Source organism: Fusarium falciforme, chromosome 9 (assembly GCF_026873545.1).
Source record: "Fusarium falciforme chromosome 9, complete sequence".
NCBI classification, from domain to species: domain Eukaryota; kingdom Fungi; phylum Ascomycota; class Sordariomycetes; order Hypocreales; family Nectriaceae; genus Fusarium; species Fusarium falciforme.
This window is the reverse complement of record NC_070552.1, coordinates 756430-777785: the sequence shown is the minus strand read 5'-3', so window position 1 is coordinate 777785 and position 21356 is coordinate 756430. Positions and strand designations below refer to the sequence as shown.

The 21356-nt window shown below is 53.0% G+C and overlaps 8 protein-coding genes across 8 annotated transcripts; 3 read left to right on the top strand and 5 right to left on the bottom strand.

The window, feature by feature from the left end:
- Window positions 1–1036: 1036 nt before the first annotated feature.
- On the bottom strand, window positions 1037–2299 carry NCS54_01112300 (Transaldolase; the record flags this gene model as incomplete). Its single annotated transcript, XM_053156407.1, has 6 exons — window positions 1037–1448; window positions 1493–1724; window positions 1777–1885; window positions 1930–2082; window positions 2128–2171; window positions 2233–2299. 6 exons carry the CDS (start codon window positions 2297–2299, stop codon window positions 1037–1039), a joined length of 1017 nt encoding a protein of 338 aa, XP_053012382.1.
- An 898-nt stretch (window positions 2300–3197) lies between these two features.
- Window positions 3198–4730, top strand: NCS54_01112200 (Protoheme IX farnesyltransferase, mitochondrial; the record flags this gene model as incomplete). Its single annotated transcript, XM_053156406.1, has 1 exon — window positions 3198–4730. The coding sequence occupies one exon, from the start codon at window positions 3198–3200 to the stop codon at window positions 4728–4730; it is 1533 nt and encodes a 510-aa protein (XP_053012381.1).
- Window positions 4731–5519: 789 nt separating this feature from the next.
- NCS54_01112100 (Myb-like domain-containing protein) lies at window positions 5520–6581 on the bottom strand (the record flags this gene model as incomplete). Its single annotated transcript, XM_053156405.1, has 2 exons — window positions 5520–6011; window positions 6060–6581. 2 exons carry the CDS (start codon window positions 6579–6581, stop codon window positions 5520–5522), a joined length of 1014 nt encoding a protein of 337 aa, XP_053012380.1.
- A 4421-nt stretch (window positions 6582–11002) lies between these two features.
- On the top strand, window positions 11003–12583 carry NCS54_01112000 (Hypothetical protein; the record flags this gene model as incomplete). Its single annotated transcript, XM_053156404.1, has 1 exon — window positions 11003–12583. The coding sequence occupies exon 1, from the start codon at window positions 11015–11017 to the stop codon at window positions 12581–12583; it is 1569 nt and encodes a 522-aa protein (XP_053012379.1). The 5' UTR covers window positions 11003–11014.
- A 419-nt stretch (window positions 12584–13002) lies between these two features.
- NCS54_01111900 (Non-reducing end alpha-L-arabinofuranosidase) lies at window positions 13003–14872 on the bottom strand (the record flags this gene model as incomplete). Its single annotated transcript, XM_053156403.1, has 8 exons — window positions 13003–13540; window positions 13587–13752; window positions 13799–14096; window positions 14145–14233; window positions 14282–14296; window positions 14345–14457; window positions 14510–14704; window positions 14766–14872. The coding sequence occupies 8 exons, from the start codon at window positions 14870–14872 to the stop codon at window positions 13003–13005; spliced, it is 1521 nt and encodes a 506-aa protein (XP_053012378.1).
- Window positions 14873–15859: 987 nt separating this feature from the next.
- NCS54_01111800 (Hypothetical protein) lies at window positions 15860–17567 on the top strand (the record flags this gene model as incomplete). The annotated part of the gene is made up of 5 exons (XM_053156402.1): window positions 15860–16008; window positions 16056–16247; window positions 16294–16427; window positions 16476–17314; window positions 17364–17567. 5 exons carry the CDS (start codon window positions 15860–15862, stop codon window positions 17565–17567), a joined length of 1518 nt encoding a protein of 505 aa, XP_053012377.1.
- Window positions 17568–18073: 506 nt separating this feature from the next.
- On the bottom strand, window positions 18074–18991 carry NCS54_01111700 (Peptidase-S15 domain-containing protein; the record flags this gene model as incomplete). The annotated part of the gene is made up of 1 exon (XM_053156401.1): window positions 18074–18991. The coding sequence occupies one exon, from the start codon at window positions 18989–18991 to the stop codon at window positions 18074–18076; it is 918 nt and encodes a 305-aa protein (XP_053012376.1).
- Window positions 18992–19959: 968 nt separating this feature from the next.
- On the bottom strand, window positions 19960–21337 carry NCS54_01111600 (Hypothetical protein; the record flags this gene model as incomplete). Its single annotated transcript, XM_053156400.1, has 2 exons — window positions 21009–21337; window positions 19960–20962 (listed from the first exon to the last, which is right to left on the bottom strand). Exons 1-2 carry the CDS (start codon window positions 21251–21253, stop codon window positions 19960–19962), a joined length of 1248 nt encoding a protein of 415 aa, XP_053012375.1. The 5' UTR covers window positions 21254–21337.
- Window positions 21338–21356: the final 19 nt, after the last annotated feature.

The following is a 21356-nucleotide window of genomic DNA, read 5'->3' as shown; positions in this document are numbered from 1 at the left end:
TATGGTACAATGCGAAGAAAAGGGAGAGAACGAACACAGAAGAGGTCAAGTTGGGGAGGAGAAGTCTATAAGGGACGGCAAAGAGAGTGAAGACATAAGATTGGAGGGAATGCGTGAATAATGGCCAAGGCTGATGGAGGGTTAAATGACAGACGAGCTCTGCTTCCATGGTGAATTATCCCAAGCAGCCAACTCAGGCTGCAGGGAACACCAGCCCCTGGCAATACCATTGTTCTTGGGGAGGGTAACCTGGCACATGCTCTCGAGGCCTGGGTCTGGTGTCGCGAACAAAGAAAGGGTGATTTCTTTGAGGACTGAAAGGGTGGTCTATGAAAGGCATCGGCATTGCCGGTCTTTGAGGTTGGCGCAGTTACTGTACTAATCGCGGTTTCTTCTCCTGTGTCAACGTCCAGTTGAAGTACTATACCTTATAGCTCCAGTCAAAAGTGAAAGCTGAGAGAAGGTTTCATACAGTCACGAATTGTTGCGACAGCTTCATTCACTCTGGTTGACAGAACTCGAGGATGACCGCCAAGTTGGCTACCAACGTCTGTGTGCCCACCCTTTCAAGTGACCGATCCGGAAGAGGATCTCAATAAAGCCTGCAACGGTGTAAAATTAGCAATGGTCCAAGGGAGTGCACGTCCTAGCTACATCCCAGCCTCCCTTCAGTTGCAAGTTGTCTGTCTTTCTTTGTTGGCTATCACGCTCTTGGTGGAAGCCAAAAGAGGGGAAGGCATCCGCCAGCCTTGATGCCGAACAAAGGATATCGAAGGTTCCAGTTGAGCACCCTGCAGGGATCAATTCAGGTCCCAACATCCTCTGTAATCTCTTTGTCCTCGAGAATGGGTCTTCTGATCAGTCGAATTGCGATCGCGCATTCACGGAGAAGGCAGTGATTGAGAAGTTGAATGAAATGGTTGATTTGAAGTATTGTCAGTCAATTGCTGATTGCCGGCCTTTGTCGACCGCTGTGAACTCCCGTTAACGGGCCGCTGCGACTGGGTTATTGACAATCATCGGTCGGCACCCGTCGTTATCCAGTATGTTGCTTCACCAGTTCCTCCAGTTTCTCTTGAAAGTCGGCAAAGTAATTGATGGCCTGGATGATCTTTCCTTCGCTTGAACCGAAACCACTTCTGGTAAAGGCGAGCCTCCATGCGCTTTCATCTTTGACAAGAGCACCGTAATCTTTCGTCTCCCAGCTCTTGTTCGCAGGTCCTTGGGCAAAGTACTCTCCCAGGGTCCCATTCCAGCTTGACAGGTCGGTGGAAGCCAGTCCGCGGAGCAGGTTAGGCGAGATGGTGACATGCTGGATGCCTGCAAGCTGCATCACTTCGTCGAGAGAAGTGAGTGAAGCAGCGAGGACCTGGGTGCGGAAAGAGTGGCTAATGTAGTATGCTTGTGCCTCTCGGCAAAAGTCGAAGGCTTTGTTTTGGTCCACGTACCTATGATTGTCAGCAGGGAACAGGCATGTCAAAGGGAGACATACCCCTCTTCAAAGTGAACCTTGAGTTCATTCACGTAGGGGGCAATGTAGGTGCATTGTGCCTCAGCGGCCAACGCTGCTTGCTCCATGCAAAACATGGTGGTCGCAAGAGTTGCGATGCCTTTCATCTCAAGACTCCGACAGGCTTTGAGGCCCTCCCATGTGGAGGGAATTTTAATGCACACCCTCTTTGTGTCAAAGTCGGGTGCCAGAGCCTTGAAGATGTCGATGATTCCTGAGAACATGTTAGCGAAGAGGGTGAGACCAGGTTGAGAATAAGAGTTCACTGAAGGCGTTGTCAATTGTTCCAGCTGTTGAGTATGACAGCCTGGGGTTCGTCTGGATGTGTACGTAACCCGTCAAGTTGGGCAGTGTTAATAGTTGCAGTTTGACCATCTTTTCATGTTAGAACATCTTCATCTTGCGAGAAGCCCTCATACCAGAATCTCAACCACGAACTCTTCAAAGGCCGCGGTACCTTGCAGCCCTTTAAGAGCCTCCCGTGCATCTCGAATTGCCTCTGCGATCAAAGACTCATGGTGCAATAGGGATTGGCCAGCGAGTGGCCGAGAAACCTCAAAGAAGGCAATGGCCTTAGACTTGTCAGCACCACACAGTACACACACGGGGTGACCAACCTGGTTAGAAGTGCAATCCACGAAAGGGCCCAGCTCCCGAGCAACTGGATTTACAAGTCAATTTCTCAATGCCGTAAGAATATAGCATCTCCGAGTAGTCCGTACCGTCACTGTCAAGAGTGTCGCAGTCGACCTGGCTGGTCTGCCGAAGAGCATCGAGGAGAGCCGGCATTGTCAAAAGGACGGCGCTGGAACAATTAAAGCTCGAAATTAATCGCAATGTATTCTTGAGAGTATGCTAGTCACGTTTAAGCATCCAAAGGCGAAGATATTTGAACGTTTCGAGACAGGTGAGCCGCATTCGGTGACCCATTCTGATGTCGACACACACCCCACCTTGTTGATCTAGGAGGACATCTGACAACCTTGAGCCGAAAGTCAATCGGTGATTCGCTCGGCTTGGCTTCCCAAAAGGTTCAAAGGCGTCGTTCTCGTCTCCATTGCCCTGACGGTGCGGCTGCGACTGCCATCAGAAGCACGACGCCTATATGCGCGGAGCCTGATGGGTGCGAGAGAGCTATTCCAGACCCATTCTAGGCTTCCGTTTTTCGAAGCTCCGCTAGTGTCCTTCGCCAATGTCGATGCAGAGAGTCGATCATGTGGTGGAATGCGTGGGTCGTTGTATGGAGGTTGGGTCTTGAGACCCAGAGAACCACTCAACCTGGGCCACGATCCTCAAGGTCTGGAGAACCACCCCGGCACTTGCCGATGGCAGCTGCTGCAGCTGTGAGACGGCAGGATGGGTCCTCTGCTGCAATCATTGCATTTAGCCGGAATCAATCTGCAGAGAAAGAACATGATAAGAAGATGGTGTGCAGGGCGTGGAAGAGACAACAACGTGGGGGCGTCAGGTAACAAGTGCGGGTACCCACGTGACTGGTCACGTTTCACTTCCTTTTCCCCAGACACTTCCTGATTGGGTCAACCCACCAAGAAATCTGCCATCAGAGTCGAACCATCCATCCAATCCACGACCGGCTTACTCTACTCAATCGAACCTCTTCGGCTCCGCGAGTCGGTTATGGATTGAGTCTCGTCGACGACGGCCATGAACCCATCGCCCGGCGATCATGCGACCACCACGATGCCTCGTCCCCGCCGCGGAGCTCCAGTCCCTGCTCCTCAAGGCTCCGAGGACCGGCCCATCGCGACGATGGATGTCTGCCGCCGCCGCCTTTCCTGCGCCTAGAATGGTCGCTTCCACCTCGTCCAAGTGTGCGCCGTTTTTCCTATCCAACAGGCTCTTTGACCGATCCAATTGCCTCGATTTCGTCATCCTCCGCCGTGCCAATGGCATCTACTCTACCTCTGCCTCGGCATCCGTAACACCCAATTCGACAGTATCGTCAACTACCTCAAATGCCTCCAATTCCTCCCAATCCGAACCGGAGCTTGCCCCTCACCGACGACGACAAGCTCAACGCCGCGAAAAAGCTGCTGCTGCTGCCACCGCTCGAGGAGAAACCCCTCTTCCTCCAGATGCCTCGTCTCTTCTTACAAGCCATGCCGCTTCACACCCCACCGACTCGCTCCCACGGCACATTTCTACCTTCCTCTCCCTCTCGAAACCCCGATTGACGATGCTCGTTGTTCTTACCGCAATGGCTACATATGCGCTATATCCCGTCCCCGAGATGCTTTCCCCGAGCACAACCGAGACGCCGAGTCTGAGCCCACTCACATTATTATTCCTCACGACCGGCACTGCTCTTTGCTCCGCTAGCGCGAATACCTTCAACATGCTGTACGAGTCCAAGACCGATGCCAAGATGACCCGAACTCGCAACCGTCCACTTGTCCGAGGCCTCATCTCAACGCGAAGCGCCATTATTTTCGGAGTCCTGTCTGGTATCATTGGAACGGGTGCCCTCTATGTTGGTGTCAACCCCACTGTGTCTGGACTCGGTTTCGCCAATATCGTCATTTATGCCGGCATGTATACACCTCTCAAGGCTGTCACAGCCTTCAACACCTGGGTCGGCGCCGTTGTTGGAGGTATTCCTCCTCTGATGGGTTGGGCTGCTGCTGCTGGCGAGACTGCTACCAAGGACGGCTCCTGGAGGGAGCTCCTGTTTGCTAATGACGGCTCGTCCATTGGCGGTTGGGTCATGGCAGGGTTGCTCTTTGCATGGCAGTTCCCCCACTTTATGGCCTTGAGCTGGCCCATCCGTGAGGAGTACAAAAATGCTGGACTTCGCATGTTGGCATGGACAAACCCAGCCCGCAACGGGCGTGTCGCTCTGCGATACAGTATCGTCTTTATTCCCCTCTGCATATCGCTCTGCGCCGCAGGAGTCACAGAGTGGTCTTTTGCCGTTACCAGTCTTCCCATCAATGCCTGGCTCGTGCGAGAGGCCGTGCGCTTCTGGAAGTACGAGGGCCACAAGGGCAGCGCCCGAGGTCTGTTCTGGGCCAGTGTGTGGCATCTTCCCGGTGTCATGATCCTTGCTCTGCTGCACAAGAAGGGTATGTGGAGCAGGGTATGGAGGAGCATTTTCGGTGAGGAGGATGGTGAGTGGGAAGAGGAAGAGTTGGATGAGATGGTGAGCATGGCCGTGGAGAACACAAGCAGTAGGTTACAGGATGAGAAGCCTACTCGGTGATGTAGGATGGGCGAGTAAATGTACCAACAATTGTATGAGTGATGGTGGGAATGAGGTCTATGTCATGAGCTGTAGTCGTGGTTCTTGTGATGCCGTCTCTTACACGCTACTCATCATATCATGCATCACTGTAGACTATCATGTTAATAACATTTCAAGACATTAGTCTGTAGAGTATCTAATGCTGAGCAAGCCTAACCATCAACCATCCCGAAAGATCAACCTTGGAGTATCTATAGTCACAATACCATATTCGAACCCAGTTGAACGCAGAAAAAGCTTGTATTCCCGATATCGCATGTCTCAAAAAACAGTAAAGACAAGGCGCTGCTAGATCAGCCGACATGCTTCGTGTCATGGTATCTCTATCTCTAGTTGTACAAAGGAAAACGTAAGCATTCCCCCGTCCCTCCTCTTTCGAACCACCGTTTTTGAACAAAGCAAGGTGCACACAAAAAGTAAACAGAAAACATTAATGCAGAAAATATCCAACGCCAAACACACACAGAAAAACAAGTAGACAAAATGACCCAGTCGTGCGTGATCGTCGTTATAGTTTGTCCCAGGAGCGCCAGAAACACCAAAAACTCGCCCGTGCTGCTGCTCGCCATGCAGTAAAAAGGACTGGAACCGCCAACATGATGAATGCTGGAAACAGACAAAGAAAAGAATGGACGGCGACAGATGGGGTTTGTTTGTGAGAGAGAAGAAGTAGATGAGGATGTGTATGGTGAAAGTCGAAGAATGAGAGAGAGTAAGGAGAAGGGTGATAGCCATGATAAGTGGTCATTAGACATTGGCTCGTGGTCGGTTGATGAGATTCCCAATGCCCATATCTGAGCTCTGAGGTCTTTGTGTCGTCAAATACTGCTGCGGGCTGTTACCCTGACTGTGCCCATTCCCAGCATGAGCTGCATACCCATGGCCGGCGCTGGCACTGGAGCTCACGCTCGACGAGTACCCGTGTCCCCCGTAGCCGCCTCCGTACGCGGCGGCGGCTGCGGCTGCCATGCCGTACTGGGCGTTGCCGAGCGCCGCCATCTGGGCCTGCGACTGCAGCTGGTGGAACGAGGCGGTGGCCGAGGCGGGCACCGAGTGCACGACCGATGAGGTTGTCTCGGGGCTGCTATAGGATGCGTCTAGTTCGTCAACGGGTGTCAGGCCCATGCCGGAGATGCCGCTGTCGTCGTCATACCCTGAGAGAGCGCCGGACTCGAGACGGTCGCGGCGAGCAGCGGCGCGGGCGGCGCTTTGAAGATTCTTGAGGCCATTAGACATGCACTGGAAGGATGTTAGTATTGTAAAGACCCAAAAACACTGAGTGCTCACCTTGGCCTCAACAACATTCCACTTCTCGCCTGTTCGAGCGGCGAGTCCACTCCAAATCTCCTTCCTCATGGCCATGTACTCCTTGGCCAGCCGTTGGAGCTTCAGGTTATCCCAGTCATCAGCGCCCTTGCGCTCCATCAACCGCTCGTGACGCTTGCGGCAAGCATTGGGGGTCTTTGTGGGAAAGTAGTTGGCCTGGATCTGGCCCCAGTTGAGTCCTTGCATCCGAGCCGTGAGCAGCTGCTGATCATCCTGAGGAGTCCATGCTCCCGAGCTTGCTCGGTGCTGCACCGGAGGGGGCACCGACACAGTCGGCGCTGTGCTCGTGTAGGACTCGTAGGTGGGCTGCTGGGCCTGGGTCTGAAGGGCCATAGAGGAGGTGGCAGTGGTAGGGATGTTGTAGTATGTGGATGGCATGGTCATCCGGTGCTGGTTATACAGAGGCGAAGGAGCAAGAGAAACAGGAAGACCAGGATTGTAGCGGTTCTGGGGGTTGCTGGGAGCGCGAGTGTGTTTCGGCATGATGAGGAAAAGGAAGAAAGAAATGTAGAGATAGGTAGAAGAGAAGAGGATCCAGTTGATGAAGGATCCAGTTGTAACAAGAGATTACGGATTAAGCGTAAGAGAGAGGGTGAGGCCTGGGTCAACCGGCCTGGGTCTGCTTGGTCCGGTCTTGAAGATGGTGGCCCGGAGGTTCAAGTGTGTAATCGGCCGAAGCGATAAAGATTGAGATGCCAAAAGGAAATCAACGATTGGGTTTCAGAGAGTCAAGGAAATAATAGGAAATGTTTTGAAGCCCAGATGATGAAAGCGACAGATGGAATATCGACCAAAGGAGAATGAACCAAGAACGGAAAGGAAAGGAGAAAAAATAGGAATGATGCTGTATAGCGAAGGAAAGGTTGTCTGAGGAGAGAGGAGAAAGAGGCCATGAGAAGGCCGGATATGAGGCAAGCTTTAAGCACCCCCGCGACGCCATCGCAGAGTGGATCGTTCGCCCGAAAGCTGAGGCAAAGATACCATGTACCCAATCTAGCCCTGGGCGGCTCTGGCAGTGAGTGAAACAGGGCAAAGAGGGACGACAGATGGCAATGAAACGGCACACTTGTGTCTAGAGCTAAGAGTATGCTATGAATAGGTCACGGATATTGGTCGGGACATGGCGGCGGCTGTTTAGAGCTCGGCGGTTAGGAGGGGGAGTGGAGGGGGGAGGGGGGAGGGGGAGTTTGGCAGGGCGGCTAGGGTGAATCTGCTGAGGATGGGGAGAGCGGAGCTGGAATATGGATTCATCCGTAGCACGAAAGAGTTTGAGCAAGCGCCAGAGGTTTTAAGCGGGGTGTTGAAGACCAGAGAAAGAGACGGGAGCATGTTCGAGCCGTCTGTCTGTCTGGCCATGTTTAGTTCAGATGGCATGTACATTAGTGACATGTTGACAGGACAACTAAGAGAGAGGCTCTAGATCTTGACAGCCAGCCAATTTGCAGGTTCGAGAGCGGTTCATGACAGTCCAGCATGGGTCGCTAACTCTGATGTGGCGGACTGACAGTCAATCGGGCGCCTGGGGAAATGAAACGGGGGCTACAGGGATTCCGGGTGAGAAGTGGTGTGCCAAAGTCAAACGTGGAGCCAGAAGGGACGAAAAAAGAACCACAGAGTAGAATGCCCGCGGGGATCGCCAAAGGCTGCACGAACGACGGGAAGTGTATCTTGTGCAGAAACAACATGGGTATTTTTGTTCTGGCGAGAATGCGCATCATCGGTGCCGGCAGGGACAAGAAGCAAGCAGGGGTCTTGTGTGAAAAGATGAAACGAAACAACCCCTGCAGATCTATTCAGAGCATCTCTTTTAAAGTTCGCCGACGATTGTGGTTTGCCGCCCAACCGTTCTAGGCGAAGAAGAAACGGTTGCCCAAGAGGGAACGATAACAAGAAGATGCAATGCCTTGGTGTTGAAGAGAGAGTGAGTTCACTGGGAGTGGGTTGTGGGGTCCCGTGGTTATCCAATTGGCCAGCCCTTCCAGGCGCGCGTTTAACTCAAAAACCATTGGCGACTCCCGAAACAGACTAGCTCATCTATTTTGAGAGCAAATCTAATCCACGATTGGACATGACCTGCAAAGTACCCCTACCGCAACAATTTGCGGCACAGGTACCTGTCCACTCAGAAGCTCTCCATCTTGGTTGACAAGCGCCGAGGAGGGTCGCGGGCCGGGGTGTGTTGACAGCGGCAAAGCGTGTAGTGAAGCAGACGGGGCGTTTCAGGTAGACGAGAAGCAAGCAGGTGAACAAGTTTCCAAGCCTGTATGTTTCTTTAAACTTGTCTGGTGAGTTTCTTTGTATAGTATCATTTCTTGTGAGACATTGACGTTTTTGGAGACGCCTTGTTTCTGCCTACCGTTTGCGCCATTGTCTTTGCAAGGACGTCATCTGCCGAGCCCGGCGTTTGGGTACTAGCCGGTTACCACGACAAAGATGGGCGGTTGTTTGAAGATGTCATGAGGGAAGTAGGGCTGGCGGTCCGATAACTGATGACATTATCTTGAAGAAGCTTGGCAGTTGTTTTGTCAACTTGCTGAGGTCAGTTCCCATCTTCATCATCCACGTGAGGATCACACGATGGTGAGCTTGCAAGATGAGGTTCAATTGACCCTGGGTATCATTACTCTATGCATGTCCATCCATCTACACGTAATTATGTGCTCAAGTTTGTATATACACACAAAGGCCCAAGCCTGGGGTTGTCTCGGCTTGGCAGGACTGCTGGAGGAGCTTATCTGATAAGCCATCCGCAAAGTCCACCATCATGCCGAACATCACCGCACTTACTTCATCTCATCAGCACGAGCCGCGCTAAAGCTCAATGTTGATACACGTCTCAGTATCACAGCGCAACCAAGCGCAACTCTGAGGTCCTCAACCCGGGCACGTTGTCCTTGTAGGCGCGGCTCGCATACTTCAATGCCACGTCCTTGCAAGTTCCTGGCCCGATAATCGGGGCGAGCCTTGGCAGATGAAGCACCCACGATCGTAGCCGATATAGCCTCCAGTCTCGGACCTCACGAAGCCGGCCGGTCCGCTAGGGACCTTGAACAGGACGCAGGTGTTGGATCCATTACTGATGAGGAAGAAGCCGCAGTCTGCGGCCGCGGCGCAACCCGTCTTGCAGTCCTCGACGCCGGTGCCTGGAAGGTGGTGAACCTAATGCTAGGTCTGGGCGTCGAGCCGCCTGATATTCCGCAGACCAGGCCTTGGGTAGGGCACGAGGCGAGCATGTAGGAGGTTGTGGATGATGTTGGCTCTTCGGATGTCGAGATGGTGATGGAGGTTGTGGTAGAAGCTGTGGTTTCGGTGGTAGTGGAAGCTATTGACTCCTCGCCGGTTGAGAGGATGGCTGTTGAAAAGGTCCCCAGAATAGATGTGCTCGTGGTCAATGCAGAAGACAAAACGACAGATGAGCCCGGTCTGCAGACAAGCGCATCAGCGGCGGCAGCAGCCAAAACCGACAACCCTCTTGAAAGACATTTCAACGTCCAAAAGTCGAAAAGAGACAACAGGACTCTCGCCAATTCCTCCCATCTTTTACTTTCAAAGTCTGCGCTGTCCCATCTTAACTTCCCGGGTGGCGTCGAGCTAGGCATTGGCGACGGACACTATTGCCATAAATCGACGGCCAAGAAGCCACTCGTCAACGGTTGTTGGAGAGAGGGTTCCACAATCGGCCGAGACATTCTTAGAGGTGTTCGGTCTTGTGTGTTCTGGATAGGTTCAAGTGTATCTAGAGTGTAGAATTAAAGTGAGGAATAGGTGCTCGGGCATTGTTCCTTGATGTTTTGCCCAAAGAGGATTCATTTCCCGCTACGGGTGCGCCCGAAGCTGATACACAGCAGGACCCCACTGACAAGAGCATGTTGAGTCAATGCAACTAGGGGAAAGTGATAGCATGACCGCCTTTTTCATCTAGGCAGCAGCAGCTACTATGGGTCAGATACAATGCTATCGTTGGCTACGGGAATAATTAGCTTTCGCAGCTGATCGTAGTTGAAGCCAGGTGGGTAAAAAGGCAACTGAACAAGGATGGTGATAGCATCAAACAAGTGCCGATCCGTACTCAACCGACTATGGCATAACAACCGAGATTATGACAGTCGGTTAAACATTGTCAGTGAGATAAAGTAGCAATTCACGCTTCAAATAATGATTTATCAAGTCTTGAAACGCCTTGAGTCGCGACATATTGCTGCATTTCTGGCCGATCCCTTATTGATATAGGGTAGCCGGTTTCACCCAACCTGCGCTGTAACCCGTGATCCCACTGTGGCAAGCTTCGTTTCTGCGTATCTGCATTGAACAGCCTCTAAAGACAGGGATCCAAGCCTCCCATCCATTCAAAATGGTTCGCCTCAGCCATATTCTCTCAACAAGGCAACCTGTAGGGCTGCAAGGATACTGACCTTGAACGAGAACGAACTCTTAAGTGGAGATGTCAAGCTAAGGCAGCAAGGCGGTGCGTCTGGCAGGTTGCCTCTTTTGGCCTTCTGTATCCAGTTTCAAAGTCACGGGTACCTGGGGTTTCATTCTGCACGGATGGATCGGCAGGTATTTTGGACCCTTTCTGGTTTGGTGAGCCTCGCGTCTCTAATGCACGCCCGTCATGAAGGATTTAGTCTCTTGCGCAGCCAAAAGGGGACAAGAAAATGTGCGTGTCTGATAGGTTGGATATTGCACAGCCCAAAGCTGACAGAAATAGTGAGCGTTCAACAGATAGGACACTGTCTGCTGTATTCTGTCATTGATATCCCCACCCTCTGGCAACCCCAGCTGGACATGGCGATGCAGGTGGGACGATAGGCAGCGAAGGCTATGAACATGCCGTTGAAACGAATATATAACTGGCCTGCTTGGCCTTCTAAACTTTTTTCCATGCATAGCAACCTCAGACACCTACATCACACAAAATGGAGTCCCCAAGCACAGCTGGCAGTATCCTCGGCCAAGGGTCAGCGCTGGCCGCTCTGGATGCTCTGTTCCCTGGTTTCACATCAGTCCGCAACGCCACCTTCTTGATGTTTCTCGCGCCGTACGTCTACGATGCTGTCAAGGGCGTCGTCAAGACTCGACTCATCTCGTCTGTTGAGATCAGTGCGAGCGATGAGATTTACACCTATGTTATGCGCTGGGTTGCCGCCCATAGCCTGTCCAAGAACAACCACCGTCTTCTCGCTAGCAGCAGCATCAACTCGGAAGATGACGATGAGGAGGACGGTGATCCCGACTTGGCTGAGCCTGCTAGCAACAATCTCGCTGATTTGAGGTCCAACATCTCACTTTACAATGCTCGACCGCTGCATTGGACACCCGCCATGGGTACACACTTTCTTCGTTACGGGGGCCGTTTCTTGACTTTTACCAGGTCGTTGGAGGAGAACAACACTCAACCTTTTGGTCGCCACATCGAAAAGATTGTCATCTCGTGTCTTGGAACAGACGCGACAGTGCTCAAGAGGCTCATCTACAACGCCCGGATGGAGCACCTGCAACAACAGAGGGGACGCACCAGCATCTACCGCGCAGTCAAGGTCTATGGCGATGACCTCGCCTGGTCCAAGTACATGTCCAAGGCTACGAGGCCCATGTCGACAATCGCACTGGATGAGTCCATCAAGGAAGGCCTCATCAAGGATCTCCAGCGGTACCTGGATCCCCGGACGAAGCGCTGGTACGCCACTAGGGGCATTCCCTACCGTCGGGGGTACCTCTTCTCCGGACCCCCTGGTACCGGCAAGACGAGTCTGACTCTTGCGGCTGCTGGGATAATGGGTCTGGATATTTACATGATCAGCCTGAACTCGCCGCTTCTCTCCGAGGATACTCTGGCGACTCTATTCCGGGATCTGCCCCGTACTTGTCTTGTGCTGCTCGAGGACATTGACGCGACAAACCTCACCCACAAGCGAGAGGTTATTTCGGTCGAGTCCAAAACCCCTGCTGGGCCAAAGCGCGTTCGGGAGCGGGAGCCCGTCTCCCTCTCGGGGCTTCTCAACGTCATCGACGGCGTTGGAGCACAGGAAGGACGAGTCCTCGTCATGACGTCGAACCACACTGAAAACATTGACCCAGCTCTCCTGCGCCCAGGAAGAGTTGATTTCTCGGTTAAGTTCGGGCTGGCGACTTCTCACATGGCCACACAGCTGTTCACGCAAATGTACGAGGACAAGGCTGAAGAGGCGGAGGAGGAGATGAGGATGTCACTGACAGAGACGGAAGACTTGAACTCTTTGGCTGTCGAGTTTGGAAAGAAGGTTCCCGAGTTGACGTTTAGCCCTGCGGCTCTTCAGGGGTTCCTGCTCACGCACCAGGATGATCCTCATGGGGCTGTCGAGGCTGTGGAGGGATGGGTAGAGGAGCGAGCTGCCCAGGATAAAGCCGCGGCCAAGGCGAAGGAAGAAAGCAAGGCTATTGAAGACGCACCAAAGGCCATTGAGGATACACCCAAGACAGAGGTGAATGGTGAAAAGAAGGATTAGTGGGAATAAGCGAGGTGGAGAATAATAAGGGCAAAATGCAGTGATGAGAGAGACTCAACGCAATGACAGGCGTGACATGACAGACACTGAGAATAGCACAATAAGATGAGGCCAAGATACTTCATGACTCTAATTCATATACGTCGTTACTTCTATCAATATCTCTATACCTAGGTATCCAACCATGCCCCCATACCAAGCCCACCAAAAAGACCCACCAAGTGCAAAAAGAAGAGTCCTAGAGAACCTCATGGGGTGAACCGGGATCGAACCGGTGACCTTCAGATAATTCATGTGAATGTTGATTGAAGTTGTAGCTTCAGTCTGACGCGCTCCCAACTACGCCACCGCCCCAAGTTGCTTGGATGCCGGCCGCGATAACTCTGCTCAGGTGTCCGCGTCCTGGAGCAACGCCCCCTCTACAGCTTCCAGCGAAGAAGAGTGAGGGAGTGCTTGGGGAAGGTAAAGGTTCCTTGGCCGTCCCACTTGGTCTCCTTGATGCCGACTTCTTCCTTCTCGGCTGTGTTGACGACCTTGACATCTGCGCCGCTCACGGTGTGCACCTCAACATCTCCGCTGACAAGGCCCTTGAGCTCAGTCTCAAAGTCCTTTTCCTCGTGGATGTTGACAACAGCCAAGTTGACAGTACCATCCTTGTCAAGAGCAGCAGAGACGTCCAACCAAGGCGTCTCGATGGCTCCGCGGATCCAGGCGGGCTGGGTGTCGCCTGCGTACTCGCCGGAGCGAACGTTGACGGCGATGGTGGAGCCACGCATGTACTTGCTGTAGAGCAGGAGAGGCCACCAGGTTGACTGCTTGAGGATGCCGTCCTTGGTCGTCATGAGGGGAGAGATGACGTTGACGGATTGGGCGATGTTGGCCATGCCCATGTGCTTGGATTGACGGATGAAGACGTTGAGCCAGACGCTGACGGCGAGGGCGTCGGAGAGGTTGTACCTGAGATGTTAGTATTGTTGGCGAGTGAAAATAAGGGTTTACTTACTTCTCTTCAGCACCCTCTTCTCCGGGAGCGCGGACGGGATCCCAGACGTTCCACTCATCAAAGCAAATCTTTTGTCGTCGGACTGAAGGAGGAACACCGTTCTCAATGCGGGCGAGATCAATCAGGCCAGCCGTAATCTCAATAGCCCTCTCAGCAGATCTCGGAGCTAAACCTGTCAGCCATGCCTCACTAACTCTCAGCATCAAACATACCAGTAGCGTTCTTGTAGTGATCAGAGCTAGCAGTATACACATGAATACTGTGCATGTCGATCAAGCTCGCCGTCGTGCTACCTCCCAGTCCGTGGAGATCAAACTTGATGCACTCCTTGACGACGTACGAGTCCCAAGTGCTGTAGCCCGTCTCACCGCAGAGGATGAGCTCAACGCTGGGGTCGAGAAGCTTGATGGCCTTGGCCCATTGGTACGCCTGCTTTGCGTAATCTTCCTTTGTCATCTGGCCGACTTGCCAGGGGCCCCACATCTCGTTTCCGAGGGCCCAGTACTTGACCTGGTGATGGTGTTAGTGATGGGTAAAGTGAAGGTTTGGGGGATGTACATTGTAAGGCTTTTCGCGGCCATTTTGACGGCGGAGGTTGGCGTAGTAGCTGTTTCGGTCAGAGTTGCAGTACTCAACCCAGCCGAGGGCTTAGCATGTTAGTTAGAGTGCGTGCTTGAGATGCCTCATCTACTGACCTTCATCGAGAGTTCCTGTGACACGTTAGCAAGTGTATCTCTTATTGACATGAGTATGCTTACCGGTTCCAAAGTTGAGGCAAAAGTAAGGCTCAGTGCCAACAACCTCACACCACTTGAGAAACTCATCGGTTCCAAATTCATTGCTCTCGGTGCCGATCCAAGCAAGCTCAGGTCTACACCTCATTAATACTCTCCCCAAACAGCAAATATTAAGTGCAAACTCACCTAGCAGGTCGCTTCTCCTTGGGTCCAACACCATCAAGCCAGTGGTACGTAGCAACAAAGTTACCACCGGGATACCGCACAACCGGAACGTTGAGCTCCTTCATGGCCTCGATGACATCTGTGCGGAAGCCGTTGGCGTCGGACAGGGGGTTTCCCGGGTCGTAGATGCCGCCGTAGATGCAGCGGCCCATGTGTCTGGGCGCGGCACGTCAATACAACCCTAGGGGGAACCATGAAATTGGGGGGATGTGCTCACTCTGTGAATCCTCCATAGATGTTGTCTTCAATCTTGGAGATTACGGCCGTTGGGTCGACCGTGATGGTTGGACGTTCGTCGTCCGAGATGCGAGTAAAGGTGGCCATGATTGAGTTCTACTGTAGAAGGTCACACAAGTTCAAGCATACACAACAAGGTCAAGCACACGGGGATTCTCCAACATGCACACACACTTGTGATGTTGTCGATTCTAGATTCCTTAACGCTCAATCACGAGAGACACTCAATTTATGCAACTCAAATCTCACGCCAGACACATTCTCTCCATGCCATATCGTGCAGTCCCACCGCTTCCCTCGGTGCTTCGACGGGACTCCTCTCACCGCGTCTCTCGTCCGGTTCGTGCGCTTGACGCGAACCCCAGCGATTGGAGCGCTTCACCTGTGATCATTCTAGGTTTCGATCGGCATAGTAAAGCACCCCCGCAACGACACGAGACGTGGCCGGGGCCCCGGTCCAACCACATGGTGGCGTGAGCTTTTCTTTTCCCTCGGCCGGGGGAGTAATTGCTACGCCGGAGCTAGCAGGGGAAACTCCACCAGTCCCGTCGAGTTCCCATGTCACGGTTTACGAGACCGGCATGTTGCTAGAGCCAAGCCTCATCAACTGGTCGGGACACATTCCGGCCACTGTCAGTTGAGCGCTTGTAAAGCAAGTCAGCTAACAGCAAAAATATCCAGCTAACTCAGGTCACAAGGGATCTCACCGAGGCTCTTGTCATTCCGCTCTCTCCACAACGCACTAGCAGCCTGGCCCTGCCAACCCACATTGGCGATCCCAAAGACGGTAGTCACTCCGGGGACCCGCAGAAAGGTATCCCCAAGGCCCATGCGGGGAAAACAAGAGGGAATGAATTGCCTGTTGATGAGCATCTTTGCAAGATTGCAGGTTCGGGGCTCTCGTGCCGTCGCGCCAGAGTGTGATGGACAATAGCCCTGTCCCCCGTTCTCCCGTTGTGTCGGGATCCTTTGACCCTGCCCGTATACGACCTCGATGTGTTTAAATAGAGCCGTTGATCGCCTCTCTTTTTTTGTGATTCTCCAGTCAACCACTGCCAATCCAAGATCTTCATCATGGCTCTCCCTCCAAAGTGGTATCAGTTTGCAGTGTCCGTCTTTGCCTCACTGGGCTCTCTGCTCTATGGCTATGACTTGGGTGTCATTGCCGAGGTGATTGCCTCTGGCAACTTTATCAATCAGTTTGGCAACGACCCAAACAAGATGTGAGTTTACCCACCCTCTCTCTAAGTGTCTGTTCTGACTCTGGTAGTGGTGCTGTCGTGTCCGTCTTTACTGGAGGTGCCTTTTTCGGTGCCATGTTTGCTGGTCCTGCTGGTGATAAATTCGGCCGCAAGTATACTATCCTGATTGGTGCTCTCATCTTTATCCTCGGTGGTGGTCTTCAGACTGGTGCCTCGCATATCGACTATCTGTACTCTGGACGCTGTCTCGCCGGTGTTGGGTAAGTTTCCTTAGTCTAATTTGCTGTGTTTCACTAACATGCCTAGTGTTGGCTTCCTTGTCATGATCGTTCCCGTCTACCAGGGAGAGCTTTGCCATCCTGATATCCGTGGTAGAGTCACTGCCCTTCAGCAGTTTATGCTTGGTGTTGGTGCTCTCATCGCTTCAGCTGTCGGCTATGGTAAATCCCCATAACTCAGCCTTACTCTACTCCAACTAACACCCCCAGGCACATACGTCGGCTTCGAGGACCACGACTCTCGCCAGTGGCGTATCGCCCTCGGCCTCCAGTGTCTCCCCGCCGTCATCCTTGCTGCCCTGATTCTCTTCTTCCCCGAGTCCCCCCGTTGGCTCATCGACAAGGGTCACGTCGATGAGGGTCTCAAGACCCTCGCCCGCCTGCACTCCCAGGGCAACGTCAACGACCCCTGGGTTCGCGCCGAGTTTGAGCAGATCCAGGAGCGCATCGCCATCGAGCACGAGGCCGCCGCCAAGAGCTACCTCGAGCTCTTTACCGACAAGTCCTGCTTCCGCCGTCTCTTCCTCGCTGTTGCTCTGCAGGCTTCCGTTCAGATGACTGGTGTCTCCTGCATTCAGTACTACTCTGTCAAGATCTTTGCCAAGATTGGTATTTCCGGTGACGAGACTCTCCGCTACCAGATGATTTCTTCTGTCATCGCTCTGGTCGCTCAGTTCACTTGCATGCTTCTCATCGACAACACTGGTCGTCGCTGGCCCCTGATCGGAGGCAACTTCTTCAACGGAATCACCTTCATCATCGCCACCATCCTCCTCGCCAAGTTCCCCCCTGGTTCCGAGGGTGGTGGTGGCGCTGCTGGCTGGGGTTTCATCGTTATCACCTGGATCTACAACTTTTCCTTCAGCGCGACATGCGGTCCCTTGTCGTGGATTATCCCCGCTGAGATCTTTGATATGAAGACTCGTGCCAAGGGTGTGTCTATCGCTACCATGATGTCGTTTGCTTTCAACACCATGATTGGCCAGACTACCTCTGTCGCTCTTGATGAGAAGGATGGCATTGGCTGGAGATGGTACATTGTCTTCATTGTAAGTTCCCTCTTTACCAGCATTTCTGTAACCAAGCTAACCAAGCCAGGTCTGCAACATGACCAACGCCCTCTTCTTCTGGGCCGTCCTCCCCGAGACCGCCCACCGACCCCTGGAGGAGATGCGCTACCTCTTTACCGAGGCCCCTCTGTTTGTTCCCTCCATGGACAAGTCCAGGTTCGCCGCCGGTCAGGATCTCGAGAGGCGAGCCGAGGAGGTTTCCCAGAAGCAGGAGTTGGCTCATGTCAACTAAAGCGGCTGTTGAAGCTGGCACAATGTAGTTAATAGCATCAAGTGTGTGTAGCATGCTTGTTGTAGACTGTTAATTGGAAGACGCGCCTGTGTACTCCATCCTGAGGCTGTCATGGGTACTTGCTGTGATATCTGTGAATAGTATTGCACGACTGGAATGCAGAGAACCAACCTGATGTGCACATGCTTGAAGTTGCCATAACAACATGGTTCCCTCAAGTCCGGCCCCTAATGCACACCCCCAAGTTGTCACCCATGATCCTTCACTCGCCGTGATATCTACACCCCTCCCAATCAAACCGATCACAACGGCTCCCCAGTTATACCCGAGTTGTCATCATCCAATCACGGACTCTCCCAACTGCCCCTTGGCTGATGTGCGGCTAAGGACATACATAAGCCAGCGGGTATACCCCTGACCCTTCATCCGTCATGACATCAACCACCAGTCAGATGTCAAAGCACTTGTTAAACTTGCCCCTGATACTCAAATCATATTAACTACCCCTAAAGACTATTTCCAAAAAACTCAATCAACTTCTCGCCCGCCTCATCAACCTTGTCATACAAATCCGCATGTGTCATTCCCTCAAGCACAACCAGCTCCTTCGGTTCCTTGGCCTTTGCAACCGCATCTTCGCTATACCACTTGGTCGCCGCCTTTGTCCCCGTAATCATGAGCAACGGCCTTGGACTGATCATTTCGATAAACGCAAACGCGTCAAAGTTCCCCATGATATCCCAACTTCGTGGAATACACGTGTTCGTCGCACGCTTGTGATATCCTCGAGACGTGCGATAGTAATTCGCCAGATCACGGAACGACTCAGGAAAGTCATCTGGCAGATCCTCATACTTTTCCGGCAGCATGTGGACAATTTCCACCTTCTCGCCTGTAACGTCGCTGTTGCGGTCTGAGGCTGCGGCTTGGAGTTGAGAGCGGAGGACGTCCATGTTGGAAGAGTCCTTTTCATAGCCTCGACGAGCCATTGTGCCGGCGCACACGGCTGCTGCTGTTGCGCAGGCTTTAATACGGAGATCTGTCTGTGCTGCGAAGGGTGCGTAGCCGCCAGAAGCACAGATACCAAAGACTCCAATCTTGTCGTTGTTCACCTCCTTCAGGCTTACGAGGTACGTAACCGCGCACTTGATGTCCTCAACCCTCTGATACGGATCCTCAAGGTCCCGAGGTTCTCCCTCTGATTCACCCTGGTAGGCGGCATCGTAGGTCAGACAAATGAAGCCGGCGGGTGCGAGGACGCGGGCGTAGTTGGCGGGTGATTGTTCTTTGATGGAGGTCCAGGGGTGGCAGATGATGATGGCGGCTCCGTTGCGGTTGGGGGCGTCGGAGGGGGGGAGGTAGAGGTGAGCAGCGATCTTGAGGCCGCGGGAGGAAAAGGAGACGTTCTTGGGAGTTACAGACATGTTGGCTGATGCTGATGCTGATGCGATGCTGATGCTGATGCTGATGCTGATGTTTGTTGTATTGTCTACATATTCATCATCTCCTCACGGCATTCCCCATTATATATCTTCAGCTCAATACCATAATCTTGATCAATCCCATGTAAATGTGGAGTGATCCCGATCTAAATCTCACCGTCAAAAGATTCTGGTGTCGTCTTTTCGGTATCGACTTTCGGACCCCGACAATCTTCGGGGTGGAGGCTAAAGGCAATGCAACCTCCGACTCCGCGAACCCTGGGACGGAGGCTCCAATCCAATGGCTGCGGAGACGCCACTGGCTTTAACTTGGATAGGTGTCAGGCCACTTTGGCATGGAAGTATCGGTTTGAGCTGAGCTGGTGATGACCGGAGGAGAGTTATAAGTCCGTGGGCATACATATCACTTTGTCCTGCCTGTTCAGCTTTCGGACTCAGCTTCGGGAATCGCCCGTTGTTTTCGGGATGATTAATGGCATGTCCGAAAGTGATTGTTTCTTATTGGATGTCTGACTACGAGAGTTCTTTGTCGGCAAGTTGACTTGTCTCTTGATACACGTCATGGTCTCTGCTAGCTCCAAGCACACGCTGGCCAGCGGTGAATGCAAAGACACACCGGTTACAGTATGCCCGAGACAATGAACTGTGGACGGCGTGTGTTTTGTGGCTGTTGTAATAGGCGAAGCTGTTTCTCTGTATGCATGTTGAATCCAAGCACAAGAAGTCATCAACTCGATGGCAGCGATATCTATGAGGAACTGACCCATGATCTGGACAGGAAAGAGCCTGTCATATTGCGTATCGTATACTCGTAAGATATATAAGTCCAGCCCTCTGGAGCCATTAATCGGGCCCGGGCCAGGGGTGGGTCATTCCCCCGTGTCCCTCCTCATTCTCAATGCCCTCACTTACCCCCCAAGACTTCAACTTGACGACCAATCCCAAGTAAATCACGCCCCAGACGCCGACCCAAGCAACTCCTCAGCAAACCCCCCAACAGCATCCTTCATGGTATCCAAAACACCCTCCTCAACCCAGAAATGTCCTGCCGTTGTAATCTCACGTCCTCGAAATCCTGACCCAGGTCTGTCACCTAGCTTCGCTGTCCAAGCTCGTAATCTGTGTACCGCCACAAACACATCCGTGTCTCCGTAGACGGCCAGTGTAGGATTCCAGATGAGCTTCTCCTCGGCCGCCACATCGTGAGGATCCCGATTCTTGACGAGCGCTGTTGGTATCAAGGACATTGTAGCCAGGTGTGTGGCCAGACCTTGAAGCGGGGAAACCATGAAATACGCTGGCTTCGGCATGATGAGGTCCGTGATGGTAGGCAGATGCTCCCCTGGCGGAGGAGCAACAGCACTACTCTGACTATCCGTCGGACTGTGAAACAACCTCTGCCCATGTCTCCCTGACTTAGCCTTTGCAATAAGATCGTGAACACCACGCCGAAACCTCTCCTCGTCCAGCGAGAAGCTCCTCCTCCCACCTTCATGGCTCCGTCTTGGACTTCCACCCTCGTCGCCGCCGATCCTAACGCCGCGCTTGCTCTTCCCTCTTATGGAGCCGTGCTCTTTCATCGCAGCGCGGGCGCTTGCCAGGACAATGTTTTGTTGCTCAGCTAGGTGTGCCGCTCGGAGGCGGACTTCTGCGGCGTCGGAGCCTGCTATGGGAGAGACGAAGGGTTGGAGGAGGGCGTCGAGGGGAGGTAATCGACTTGTTATCATTGCTCCGTATGAGTAGCCGCCCATGAGGAGGATAGGACGTTGTCGAGTCGTCATTGCGTTGACGTCGATGGGCGCTAGACTCTTTGGGCCAAGACTATCCGAGGATTGAGGTCGAAAAGGATCGAGAAAGTGAACATAGTGTAGGATAAATGCTATAAAGGTAGCATAGTCGTCACGTTCTGGTTTCGAAGTCCAGCTCGTCTTGCCCGCTGAGCCACTGGCGCCTCTGGTACAATTAGCCATGAACCAATGCAGACCCTGGAAACACGCACCGAAAGTTGAAAGTGCCGACTAGATATCCCTTACGCAGGAGCTGAGCAGCAACTATATCCACCACAGGATCATCGTAGGATCCTCCCAAGGGGGCATAGGGATGCGCTACGACGGCGGCATGGCGCTGCCACTGCGGAGCGCGAGGGTTCGCCAACAGCGACACAGGGTGGTAGACGCGACAGTCGAGGGTGAGGCCATCGTGGATGCTGGGGAGCGTCAGGGTCAAGGTCGGTTCGGGGAGCATGCTGGGCGTGTCAGTGACATCTTGCCTCTGTCGGGACCCCGTTAGTGATGATGTAGGGTCTGGGTTGGATCTGAGGGGATCTCGATAGCGGGAGATGTAGTAC